At 47.5% G+C, this 13,894-nt stretch overlaps 1 protein-coding gene across 1 annotated transcript in view; it reads left to right on the top strand.

The window, feature by feature from the left end:
- LOC110490344 (calcium/calmodulin-dependent protein kinase type 1D) overlaps positions 1-13,894 on the top strand; it is a 67,809-nt gene that overhangs the window by 43,491 nt on the left and 10,424 nt on the right. The window contains exons 3-6 of the mRNA XM_036944671.1: positions 527-601; positions 9,122-9,260; positions 9,762-9,888; positions 13,047-13,122. Coding sequence (XP_036800566.1) covers positions 527-601; positions 9,122-9,260; positions 9,762-9,888; positions 13,047-13,122 — 417 coding nt within the window. The remainder of the gene's footprint in view (positions 1-526; positions 602-9,121; positions 9,261-9,761; positions 9,889-13,046; positions 13,123-13,894) is intronic.

Here is a 13,894-nt window from a genome sequence, read left to right as displayed (position 1 = left end):
TCCTCAGACTGTCTATGACTCATATCTCTACTCTCCACCGCTCGCTACGAGCTCAGAGATCTCACACACTCCTAATGTACGTACTGAACTCCCCACCTGCTCACGCTTCCTGTGTGTGTGCGCGACAGGTGTGTACAGTATTATTCCCCTTTGCAATAACATCATCGGCAAATGGGTCATGAGGCACACATGCATACACACACACACACACACACACACACACACACACACACACACACACACACACACACACACACACAGGCACACTGACCACCACCACAGCAGCACAAGCATGTCCCATGTGTACACATTATACACTTTCACCATGGAGCAGTTACCATGGCAAGGCCTGAGTATGGTGTTGGAGGGAGGGAGAGACAGAGGGAGAGAGCTTATGTTTAGTAAGTGTTTGAGATTACTCTAGAGCGGAGGTAAAGGGGGATGTAGATGGTCTGGGATCTGTTTAAAGGGTTATAGTTGTACATGACTAATATACTAACATTGTCTGCGTTTTATGTCCCTCCAGAATCAAGCATGAGAACATAGTAGCTTTGGAAGACATCTATGAGAGTTCCAACCACCTCTACCTGATCATGCAGCTGTAAGTTTTCTCTTTCTCTCTCTCTCTCTCTCCTCCATTCATCTAGTCTTATTTCTTGATCTTAATTCCTGTCATTCTCTTTCTCCCCTTCTACTTCTTAATGTCTCTTCTTATCACCCTCTTTCTCTCTTCTCTCTCCTTCTGTCTCTCTCTTTGACTGTCTGTCTCGCTCACTGACCTGACCTGCCGTACCCTCAGACTGACTCAGCACTGAGGAATGGGGCAGGGGGTGACTGTTTTAGCTTACACACTCACACACTTTATAAGCCCTCATTACTCCAATTAGACTTCCATTAAGACGGACGACAGGAGAGGGAATGGGACCTGGCTCGTAGCGCTCAGCTAACGTTTACATAATGTTACTCTAACGTTACAGCAAGGCCAACGTGCCACTATGCAGTCCTGGCCAAATTAATCAGCTGAGTTATATCAGTCTGTCGAAGGAGGGCGTGTGAGTTATGGATTTAAATGTGTTGTGAGTTATGTGTGTGTGCAGGAAAGTAGAGCAGTTCTTAACTTTGATCATTATGTTTATTGCTGAGTCACGGCACACGTAATGTTATTAGTTTCAGTGCTAACAGGCTGTTGAATTGAGAATAGAGGAGAAAAACACCCACCCATCAGAACCATCTTTCACTTCAGTCTTCTGCCTCTCATCCTCCCCTCATCTCTCTTCTCTTTTCTTCCATCTCACCCTTGTTCTCTTCCCCCCTCACACCTCATCTCTCCTCCCCACCTCTCCTCTCACCTTTACCCCTTACCTCTCCCTTCACCTGCAGCAGGTGTGAAATGATTCTCCCATGTCTCTTCTGCAGCAAGGCACCTTCTCATATCAGGCTCTGTTACCACGGATACAGAGGTGAAAGGTCACCTCACTCCACTTATGACAGGGCTTAACTTGGTAGAACCAGGAATAACACCTCAGCAGTTAGGGATCGCAGTACTCATCTGAGCTCTGAGTCGGTACCTATCATCCGTGTATCAAGCGTCACCTCCGAGTAGAAACGTTGGACCAGGTCTGCCGTCTTTACCAGCCCCCTGTGATCCTGCCTGGATATGAATCATCCTCAGAGGTTGACAGGTTTGGTCTGATTAAACTTTTCTCTGAGTTTGACACGTCAGGTCTGATATACAGTACCTGTGCTCGGAGTTTGATTTAGATTTGATGTGATTTTAACATGTCAGGTCTGATTTAACTTTGCTCTGAGTTTGACATGTCAGGTCTGATATACCTGTACTCTCTCTGAGTTTGACATATCTGATTTAACTTGGCTCTGAGTTTGACATGTCAGGTCTGATATACCTGTACTCTCTCTGAGTTTGACATATCTGATTTAACTTTGCTCTGAGTTTGACATGTCAGGTCTGATATACCTGTACTCTCTCTGAGTTTGACATATCTGATTTAACTTTGCTCTGAGTTTGACATGTCAGGTCTGATATACCTGTACTCTCTCTGAGTTTGACATATCTGATTTAACTTGGCTCTGAGTTTGACATGTCAGGTCTGATATACCTGTACTCTCTCTGAGTTTGACATATCTGATTTAACTTGGCTCTGAGTTTGACATGTCAGGTCTGATATACCTGTACTCTCTCTGAGTTTGACATATCTGATTTAACTTGGCTCTGAGTTTGATACGTTGGGTTTGGTTTAACGGCATCTGTGCTCGGAGGTTGTCATGTCGTCCGATCTAGCTGTGATTAGTTAGTTGGGTCTGGTGTGATGCTTCCATCTCTGGTTGGATGAAGACCTGCTGTCTCCAGCGTTCTACAACCATGTCATCAATACATGGCTGATACATCCAATCCTGTTCAAATAAATGAGGGAGAGAGGGAATGGTATGAGAGGCAGATGGAAGTGTGAGGAGAGAGAGAGAGAGGGGGAGAGAGAATGAGATTGGATTCAGAATATACTCAGTGGGTCAATGTGTCAAGGAGATTGCTTTAGGAGGAATTTTGTATATGAGTGAAAGCCAAAACGGAGAAAGTGAAGCCAAGAACAAGAGGAGGGGATTTGAAGGGGGAGACAAAGAGAAAGCAAGCAGGCAGAAGACAGAGAGCGAAAAACGAATCTAGAGTAGAGCAAAGCTTGAACCTTTTCGACTCAGTCGGTGGCTAATTAATGATGAATGAAAAGGGTTGTAAAAGTGCGTAGTGTTTTACAGAAAATACAAACACGGCTATGTTTTTTTCTCTCTTCTCCCCAACAACACTGAAACCATGTGAGTTAAACAAACCAAACAGTTGTACAGTCAGATCTGTTCTACGGAAGCAGCAGGTTCAGCCACAGGCTTGTGAGTGTTACTGTTAAAACCCCTTCACACCACTACCTTCCTGTAGGAACCACTACAGCAGGGTCAGCAACACCTTCACACCACTACCTTACTATAGGAACCACTACAGCAGGGTCAGCAACACCTTCACACCACTACCTTCCTGTAGGAACCACTACAGCAGGGTCAGCAACACCTTCACACCACTACCTTACTATAGGAACCACTACAGCAGGGTCAGCAACACCTTCACACCACTACCTTACTGTAGGAACCACTACAGCAACAACACCTTCACACCACTACCTTACTGTAGGAACCACTACAGCAGGGTCAGCAACACCTTCACACCACTATCTTACTGTAGGAACCACTACAGCAGGGTCAACAACACCTTCACACCACTACCTTACTGTAGGAACCACTACAGCAACAACACCTTCACACCACTACCTTACTGTAGGAACCACTACAGCAGGGTCAGCAACACCTTCACACCACTATCTTACTGTAGGAACCACTACAGCAGGGTCAACAACACCTTCACACCACTACCTTACTATAGGAACCACTACAGCAGGGTCAGCAACACCTTCACACCACTACCTTACTGTAGGAACCACTACAGCAACAACACCTTCACACCACTACCTTACTGTAGGAACCACTACAGCAGGGTCAGCAACACCTTCACACCACTATCTTACTGTAGGAACCACTACAGCAGGGTCAACAACACCTTCACACCACTACCTTACTGTAGGAACCACTACAGCAACAACACCTTCACACCACTACCTTACTGTAGGAACCACTACAGCAGGGTCAGCAACACCTTCACACCACTATCTTACTGTAGGAACCACTACAGCAGGGTCAACAACACCTTCACACCACTACCTTACTGTAGGAACCACTACAGCAGGGTCAGCAACACCTTCACACCACTATCTTACTGTAGGAACCACTACAGCAGGGTCAGCAACACCTTCACATCACTACCTTACTGTAGGAACCACTACAGCAGGGTCAGCAACACCTTCACATCACTACCTTACTATAGAAACCACTACAGCAGGGTCAGCAACACCTTCACATCACTACCTTACTGTAGGAACCACTACAGCAGGGTCAACAACACCTTCACACCACTGCCTTACTGTAGGAACCACTACAGCAGGGACAGCAACACCTTCACACCACTACCTTACTGTAGGAACCACTACAGCAACAACACTTTCACACCACTACCTTACTGTAGAAACCACTACAGCAGGGTCAACAACACCTTCACACCACTACCTTACTGTAGAAACCACTACAGCAGGGTCAGCAACACCTTCACACCACTACCTTACTGTAGAAACCACTACAGCAAGTGTCAGCAACACCTTCACATCACTACCTTACTGTAGAAACCACTACAGCAAGTGTCAGCAACAACGGCCCACAGGATTTTAGTTTTTGGTCAAACAAATACTGTAAACTCACCAGGAATTCAGCTAAAATGTGTATTCCCACGAATGAAAGAGATGTGATCGTGTCTCAATGTAATCAAGGTATGAAATTATTGTTATTTTATTGTAATAATCTCTTTTTTTAGCTTAGTTGTGGTTCATTTGCAGTGCATAAATTATTATAATTATGTTCCGGCCCCCCGACCATCCTCTACGACAAAAATTAGGGGGGGGGGGGGGGGGGGGGGGTGGGAAGAGAAAGGGATGGAGAACGGGACAGAGATGGCAAGAAAGAGCGATACAGAAGCGAGTGAGACCAAATGGAAAGACAATAGTGTGTGTGAGTGTGTGTGCACAATTAGTGTGTGTGTGTATATGTGTGTGTGTGTGTGTGTGTATTGAAAGGGAAGTAGATTTGGCTCCTGTCTGATTGCCATGGTCTCCCTACGCAAATGGTTACGCAATCCTGCAGGATGGTGGCCCATCTCCTCCGTCACTACCACACCGTTATGTCCAGCCAACGTGTGTGTTGTCAGCTTAGCCTTTTGCTTGTCATTCCCTGCCACGCTCGTCTCGGCTGGAAAAAACAAGTCACTGTTGGCAGAGAAGAGAGAGAGTGAGAGAAGAGAAAGGGAGAGATGGAGCGTGGGGATAGAGAGAGAAGAGAAAGGGAGAGATGGAGCGTGGGGATAGAGAGAAGAGAAAGGGAGAGATGGAGCGTGGGGAGAGAGAGAAGAGAAAGGGAGAGATGGAGCGTGGGGATAGAGAGAGAAGAGAAAGGGAGAGATGGAGCGTGGGGATAGAGAGAGAAGAGAAAGGGAGAGATGGAGCGTGGGGATAGAGAGAGAAGAGAAAGGGAGAGATGGAGCGTGGGGATAGAGAGAAAGGGAGAGATGGAGCGTGGGGATAGAGAGAGAAGAGAAAGGGAGAGATGGAGCGTGGGGATAGAGAGAGAAGAGAAAGAGAGAGATGGAGCGTGGGGATGGAGAGAGAAGAGAAAGGGAGAGATGGAGCTTGGGGATAGAGAGGGAGAGATGGAGCGTGGGGATAGAGAGAAGAGAAAGGGAGAGATGGAGCGTGGGGATAGAGAGAAGAGAAAGGGAGAGATGGAGCGTGGGGATAGAGAGAAGAGAAAGGGAAAGATGGAGCGTGGGGAGAGAAGAGAAAGGGAGAGATGGAGCGTGGGGAGAGAGAGAGAAGAGAAAGGGAGAGATGGAGCGTGGGGGGAGAGAGAAGAGAAAGGGAGAGATGGAGAGTGGGGATAGAGAGAAGAGAAAGGGAAAGATGGAGCGTGGGGGGAGAGAGAAGAGAAAGGGAGAGATGTTGCGTGGGGATAGAGAGAAGAGAAAGGGAGAGATGGAGCGTGGGGAGAGAGAGAAGAGAAAGGGAGAGATGGAGCGTGGGGAGAGAGAGAAGAGAAAGGGAGAGATGGAGCGTGGGGAGAGAGAGAAGAGAAAGGGAGAGATGGAGCGTGGGGAGAGAGAGAAGAGAAAGGGAGAGATGGAGCGTGGGGAGAGAGAGAAGAGAAAGGGAGAGATGGAGCGTGGGGAGAGAGAGAAGAGAAAGGGAGAGATGGAGCGTGGGGAGAGAGAGAGAAGGGAGAGATGGAGCGTGGGGATAGAGAGAGAAGGGAGAGATGGAGCGTGGGGATAGAGAGAGAAGAGAGGGAGAGATGGAGCGTGGCGATAGAGAGAAGAGAAAGGGAGAGATGGAGCGTGGGGAGAGAGAGAAGAGAAAGGGAGAGATGGAGCGTGGGGAGGGAGAGATGGAGAGTGGGGATATAGAGAGAAGAGAGGGAGAGATGGAGCGTGGGGATAGAGAGAAGAGAAAGAGAGAGATGGAGCGTGGGGGGAGAGAGAAGAGAAAGGGAGAGATGGAGCGTGGGGGGAGAGAGAAGAGAAAGGGAGAGATGGAGCGTGGGGATAGAGAGAGAAGAGAAAGGGAGAGATGGAGCGTGGGGATAGAGAGAGAAGAGAGGGAGAGAGAGAAGAGAAAGGCAGAGATGGAGCGTGGGGATAGAGAGAAGAGAAAGGGAGAGATGGAGCGTGGGGATAGAGAGAGAAGAGAAAGGGAGAGATGGAGCGTGGGGATAGAGAGAGAAGAGAAAGGGAGAGATGGAGCGTGGGGATAGAGAGAAGAGAAAGGGAGAGATGGAGCGTGGGGATAGAGAGAAGAGAAAGGGAGAGATGGAGCGTGGGGATAGAGAGAAAGGGAGAGATGGAGCGTGGGGATAGAGAGAGAAGAGAAAGGGAGAGATGGAGCGTGGGGATAGAGAGAAAGGGAGAGATGGAGCGTGGGGATAGAGAGAAGAGAAAGGGAGAGATGGAGCGTGGGGATAGAGAGAAGAGAAAGGGAGAGATGGAGCGTGGGGAGAGAGAGAAGAGAAAGGGAGAGATGGAGTGTGGGGATAGAGAGAAGAGAAAGGGAGAGATGGAGCGTGGGGATAGAGAGAAGAGAAAGGGAGAGATGGAGCGTGGGGAGAGAGAGAGAAAGGGAGAGATGGAGCGTGGGGAGAGAGAGAGGGAGAGATGGAGTGTGGGGAGAGAGAGAAGAGAAAGGGAGAGATGGAGCGTGGGGATAGAGAGGGAGAGATGGAGCGTGAGGATAGAGAGAAGAGAAAGGGAGAGATGGAGCGTGGGGATAGAGAGAGAAGAGAAAGGGAGAGATGGAGCTTGGGGATAGAGAGAGAAGAGAAAGGGAGAGATGGAGCTTGTGGATAGAGAGTGAAGAGAGGGAGAGATGGAGCTTGGGGATAGAGAGGGAGAGATGGAGCGTGGGGATAGATAGAGCGAGAGGGAGGAAGGAGAGAAAGGGCAAGAGAGAGCGGAGCGGATTAGCAATTAATTTCTTATCTCCTTTTTTCAGAGACTTCCTTAGAATGTAACTTTCTTCCTGCTCTTATTTGATCTGTCACTGTGACGATGCCCCCCAGATTCACACTCACTCCGCCAATGTGTGTGTGCATGTGCTTTTTGTTTGTGTATTCAATATTCATCCAATGCAAATCTCTGCAGTTTTTGAGAGAAATATATTTGACCCTATGCTCATTCTCCATCAATCTCTCTGTGCAGCAACGAGAGGTGCAGTGAACCTGGTTGTTCTTGTGTAGTATATAGGTTATTATTTTATATTGATAGTTATGTTTGTATCTTATGGCGGTTAAGGTTAGAATTGAGATTGATTTAAGCTGATCCAAGATCAGTATTTAGGTTCAGAGAGTAACTAGAAGACGATAAGAGATCTAGTTGCGTCTGTTTTAGGTTCAGTGTGTGGGTTAATATGAATACCAGTAATGATCATGGTTACAGCTCCCCCATGGGGATCAGAGGAGAGGAGCAGCCCCTCAGGCTCCTGCTGCACAATCTGTCAACTCAGTACTGAGGAAGAAGGCACAGTACATCTGCCTCCCAAATGCCATACACAGAGAGAGAAGGAGGGACTTTATTGGGTCAATGTGAAAGCACTAACATCAGCGGGTCAAAACAGTACTTGTTGTCACCGCTGAGTCCTGGTAGCCCTTGGCGTTCTATTGAAGGTCAGCTGTCTGTTTATCAATATAGTGTTTATAGAAGGACTGCAGCCAGATGCCTTCAGGGGACATGTCAAACATGAGAGCGCGAGACAACAGAAACAGTCGATGGGGTCAATACAGGAACCAGGAGAGGGAGCTGTGTACCTATGGAAATGCAAAATGTCCTTCCTCCGTTGTTTCCATATTGTGCTTGTCAATACCAAGAGAGACAGTCATAAGAGACAGATTCTACCTCTTTAATGTTCTTACCGTACATACTAGGCATTTTAATGTATCTCTTTGTTCTAACGCATGTTAAACCTAATATAGAGTCATTTGACTTAAAAAAAATGTAAAAATGTATCCCTATCTCCTCCCTTCCTCCCTCAGAACTAGTCTTTACGGACTGTGGCACTATTAGAGATGAGTGGTTGGCTACTCCCCCTTGTGGTGGAATGTGACAGAAAGATGCTTTACCCCGACAGACGTACAGTGTTACATGGGTTCTCTGCAGTGAAACGAAGTGATGACACCCTGCTCACATACAGCGGAGTGCCACTAAGCTAATGACCAGTGCACTGAGCTGTTCTACTAGTGGCAGACCCAGGATCAGTTTACCCTTTCCATAACCATAAGGGACGGCCGGACATACTACAAATCTGTCCTTAGATCAGTGCTTAGCAGCCATCTATACTGCCCTGTGCCAGTTGGCTGTAGAGGACTGAGGAAAGTTATGGGATGTTCAGCTTCTGGCCTGTGGCTGTTCTGGCACTTTAAAAACCCCATAATCTGGCTAAGAGTCTTAAAACAAACCTGTAAAACAGCAAGGGCACCGTCTGACACACACACACACACACACAGTCTGAAGCTTAACTATCCTCCATGGTGTGAATCTATGGTCCGAGAAATATGAGGCACCTTTTTCTCAGTTTCTTTTAGATTTTGTATCCTTCCCATCTCCTGTCCTGTCTCTCTGCTACAGTTCTCCCTATACAGTTAGTTTTAGACTGTATGGTGCACTTTGATTGGTTGTGATAGTATAGAGCATGAAGGGATACGTTTAGTGGCACAGAGGTTTGGAATGGGTCAAAGCACTCCCCACTGTGGGGTACACACACACACACACACGGTTGAATGGAGGCAGATTCGTGTAGCTCATAAATTAAGTCTCAGTGGATCTGTCTCATAACAGGTTCCCTCCAGATGTGTGTCTGCGTGTGTGCACATCTGTTTCACTTACCTCGTTTACTGACCGCCTCTCTGTCTGTGTCTACAGAGTGTCGGGAGGTGAGTTGTTTGACCGTATCGTGGAGAAGGGGTTCTACACAGAGAAAGATGCCAGTACGCTCATTAGACAAGTGCTAGACGCTGTCGACTACCTCCACAAGTTGGGCATCGTCCACAGAGACCTGAAGGTGATGGTGACACACAAGCTTGCACTCCCCTCCCTCCCATCACACACACACACACACAATCCCACTGAAACACACACACTGAAACACAGACACAAAAACCCTGTCTACTCTCCCCTGCATCTCGACATGTGCGGATCACTTGTGTTTTATGGACCATGATTCATTGCGGTGATGTGGTGCAGCATGCATTTGTGATTTAGGCCACTCAGCGGGTCACAACACGCAGTGGCTTCTGGGAAATACACCACAGAGCGGAATCGCCTGAGAGAGAGGAGTACGGTCATACGGCTTCATAAAACAGACAGCAACATAACTGTATTGTGTGGTCGGTTATAGCCTACCTAACAAATTATTACGATTTTATATCTACAGTCTGTTCAGGGTATGTATGTAAGTAAACAGATCAATGGATGGGAGAGCTCAGTTTGAGTGATAGAGGGAGTGTTAATCACAATCTATTGCTCCATCTCTCTCTCTCATCCCTCCGTCCTCTCTTCCCAGCCAGAGAACCTGCTGTATTTTAACCCCCAGGACGAGTCTAAGATCATGATCAGTGACTTTGGTCTGTCCAAGATGGAGGGCAGTGGGGACGTCATGTCGACCGCGTGCGGCACGCCGGGATACGTGGGTAAGAGATGCCTCCCCACCCCTTAATCTTAAATATCCTGACTTAGAAGTTAATGCCACATGTTAATATACCTTGTGTCGTTGGCTACTGAAAGGTTAATTCTGGAAACAAATGAAAGCCTTTTAGGTTTTTAAGCTACCATCCTTTCCAAAAGTCGTATGCTACGTTGTGTTCACTCTTACTGAGTGTGATGCCATCACTGTGCTTCACAGTGACACACTTTATAATATAGTATAGTGTAGGAAAAATCACACTGCTTCAATTATGTGTCTGCAATGGGAGAGGGTGCATCTGTGTGCCGCTCACACACACAGACATCCTGCCTCTGGAGTAAGAAGCTCTTATCACACGCTGACAGACCCTGCCCCCAGTCGCCTGCTTTCCCCTTTTTAACAGAGCGACTGAGTCAGAGAGTCAACATGGCGGGGCGCTCTACTGCAGTGCACTACGCGCCAGACGACTGCCATCCCTGTGTCAGACATGGGGATTTATATACTGCATCCCTGACTGTGTGTGTGTGTGTGTGTGTGTGTGTGCGTGCGTGCTTTTTCATCACAGTGGAGTGTGTGAGAGACAGATGTTTTACATTATTTCCATGACAGAACCTTTCATGTTGACGTGTAGGACGGTGCCTCTGGTAGTCAGACACTCTGAAGACTCATCATGTTGACTTGTAGGACGGTACCTCTGGTAGTCAGACACTCTGAAGACTCATCATGTTGACTTGTAGGACGGTACCTCTGGTAGTCAGACACTCTGAAGACTCATCATGTTGACTTGTAGGACGGTACCTCTGGTAGTCAGACACTCTGAAGACTCATCATGTTGACGTGTAGGACGGTACCGCTGGTAGTCAGACACTCTGAAGACTCATCATGTTGACGTGTAGGACGGTACCTCTGGTAGTCAGACACTCTGAAGACTCATCATGTTGACGTGTAGGACGGTACCTCTGGTAGTCAGACACTCTGAAGACTCATGTTGACGTGTAGGACGGTACCTCTGGTAGTCAGACACTCTGAAGACTCATCATGTTGATGTGTAGGACGGTACCTCTGGTAGTCAGACACTGAAGACTCATGTTGACGTGTAGGACGGTACCTCTGGTAGTCAGACACTCTGAAGACTCATCATGTTGACGTGTAGGACGGTACCTCTGGTAGTCAGACACTCTGAAGACTCATGTTGACGTGTAGGACGGTACCTCTGGTAGTCAGACACTCTGAAGACTCATCATGTTGACGTGTAGGACGGTGCCTCTGGTAGTCAGACACTCTGAAGACTCATCATGTTGACGTGTAGGACGGTACCTCTGGTAGTCAGACACTCTGAAGACTCATCATGTTGACTTGTAGGACGGTACCTCTGGTAGTCAGACACTCTGAAGACTCATCATGTTGACGTGTAGGACGGTACCTCTGGTAGTCAGACACTCTGAAGACTCATCATGTTGACGTGTAGGACGGTACCTCTGGTAGTCAGACACTGAAGACTCATGTTGACGTGTAGGACGGTACCTCTGGTAGTCAGACACTCTGAAGACTCATCATGTTGACGTGTAGGACGGTACCTCTGGTAGTCAGACACTCTGAAGACTCATCATGTTGACGTGTAGGACGGTACCTCTGGTAGTCAGACACTCTGAAGACTCATCATGTTGACTTGTAGGACGGTACCTCTGGTAGTCAGACACTCTGAAGACTCATCATGTTGACGTGTAGGACGGTACCTCTGGTAGTCAGACACTCTGAAGACTCATCATGTTGACGTGTAGGACGGTACCTCTGGTAGTCAGACACTCTGAAGACTCATCATGTTGACTTGTAGGACGGTACCTCTGGTAGTCAGACACTCTGAAGACTCATCATGTTGACGTGTAGGACGGTACCTCTGGTAGTCAGACACTCTGAAGACTCATCATGTTGACTTGTAGGACGGTACCTCTGGTAGTCAGACACTCTGAAGACTCATCATGTTGACTTGTAGGACGGTGCCTCTGGTAGTCAGACACTCTGAAGACTCATCATGTTGACGTGTAGGACGGTACCTCTGGTAGTCAGACACTCTGAAGACTCATCATGTTGACGTGTAGGACGGTACCTCTGGTAGTCAGACACTCTGAAGACTCATCATGTTGACTTGTAGGACGGTACCTCTGGTAGTCAGACACTCTGAAGACTCATCATGTTGACGTCTTATCTGCCGGGTCCTATCCACGCTCCTACATCGACACACAAGTCAGTTAGCAGACACTTGTTTAAGCTTATCCATAGGGAACTGTAGCCGGTGTACTGTAGGCCAGCTAAACAACACCTTACTAGTTAATGACATTGGAACTGTCCCATCCACATCACATTGGCTTTAAATGCTCAGACACTCCTTTGTTCTCCTTCCTCATCCCTCTATCCAACAATCTCTTCAGATGAGGCCACTGCAGTTGTTGTCCCTCCATCCCTCCCTCCCCATCTGCTGTGGGCTGCTGTAGGCCTTTTCCATTCTAAGAGGCTGTAATGTGATGGTTGCTGCATTAGAAATGCTGCTAAATATAGCAGGTCCTGGATGATGGCATTGAGAAGCCTGCATTCCTGAGGTATGAATAGCCCAGGGTTAGCGCCTGGGATGGCTGAATTAAGACCAGACTCTGTGGTTTGGACAGGCCCACCATCAGAGTGGACACACGCATACACATACTGGGTACACGCACACACACACACGTTGGCCATATTGTTAAAGGAGATACGCACCACACACGCTCAGCCCAGCACAAGTGAAAAAAGTATTACATTTGAGCCTCTCTGTGCACACGCATCTATGCTGTGTGTGTGAGTCTATGCTTGTGACTGTGTGTGTGTTTCCTGTTCCGTAATCTGTATTTACCTTAATCTTTTATTTTGTCCTGTCTGGCGGCTGTTGTTTGGGTGATATCAGTTTTATTTGTCTGGGCCGTTATCATTGATTAGTCTGGACAGGCTTCTCTGTCTCGATAATCGCCCACGGAGGGGGAGTGTCACAGCCTCTGATAGGATGAGCTCCAGCTCTGGGCTCGACAGCAGGGTAATCCAGGACGGAGAACATGTCTCTATGTCCGTCTCTCTCCATCTCTGACTGTCTCCAGTTATGTCATCAGAGTCACATATCTCTCTCTGTCTCTCTCTCAGCTCCAGAGGTTCTTGCTCAGAAGCCCTACAGTAAGGCAGTGGACTGCTGGTCCATCGGAGTCATTGCATACATTCTGTAAGTATTTACAGTCTATTGTACAACTCCTACAGACATGCTATGTGTTCCCATAACCAGTCAATGCCATGAGGGCAGAATTCACAGCTTTATATTGAGGGCCTTGGTTTGGATCCTTGGTCACTCTGTGATTTTCATGTCTTCTAGAGTGCAGATGCATTACACAAGTTCACACAAGTTTGACTTATTGTGTGTGTGCGTGGATGTTTGTGTTTTGTAATAGCCATTAATGGAGAATGACAGAACATCATACCTCTCTCTTTCCTTTCATCAGAGCCAGATGTTAGTCTGCTACACTCTGCTCTGCTCAGTCACCATGTATGGACATAGTGCTTCTGAGGAGAAAAAACAGACTTTTCAACATGTCTCTTTTGTTTTTCATTTGTCTTTCACCCCTCTGTCTGTGTGTGGACAACCTCTGAGTCAGAGCAGATTTAGCGCTGTGTGTGTTTCAGCTCTCGCTGACTGAGTTCCAGACGTGTGTGTGTGTGTGTGTTTAGGGGTTAGAGTTCAGGGTTAGGGACAGGGTGAATAGGGGTAATAGAACAATAAAGGCTGTGAGAACGAGAGAAAGGTGTGCCTTACCTCAGTCATTAGAGCATCAGTGCAAATCTTCCTCATCCCCTGAAAACGTTCCTCATTTTTGCTCCTCTCTCCCTTTCTGTGTTGTTCTTGGCTCTCAATGGTTTGTCGCAAGATGAGCTCTGTGATGTGCAAAGCAGGCTCTGCCCTCTGGTTCTCTCTCATCCTTCCCCTCTTCCCTTGTTCCTTC

This window comes from Oncorhynchus mykiss, chromosome 15 (genome assembly GCF_013265735.2).
Source record: "Oncorhynchus mykiss isolate Arlee chromosome 15, USDA_OmykA_1.1, whole genome shotgun sequence".
NCBI lineage: Eukaryota > Metazoa > Chordata > Actinopteri > Salmoniformes > Salmonidae > Oncorhynchus > Oncorhynchus mykiss.
Note: the sequence above shows the minus strand (reverse complement) of the source record. Positions and strands in the feature narration are given on the sequence as shown.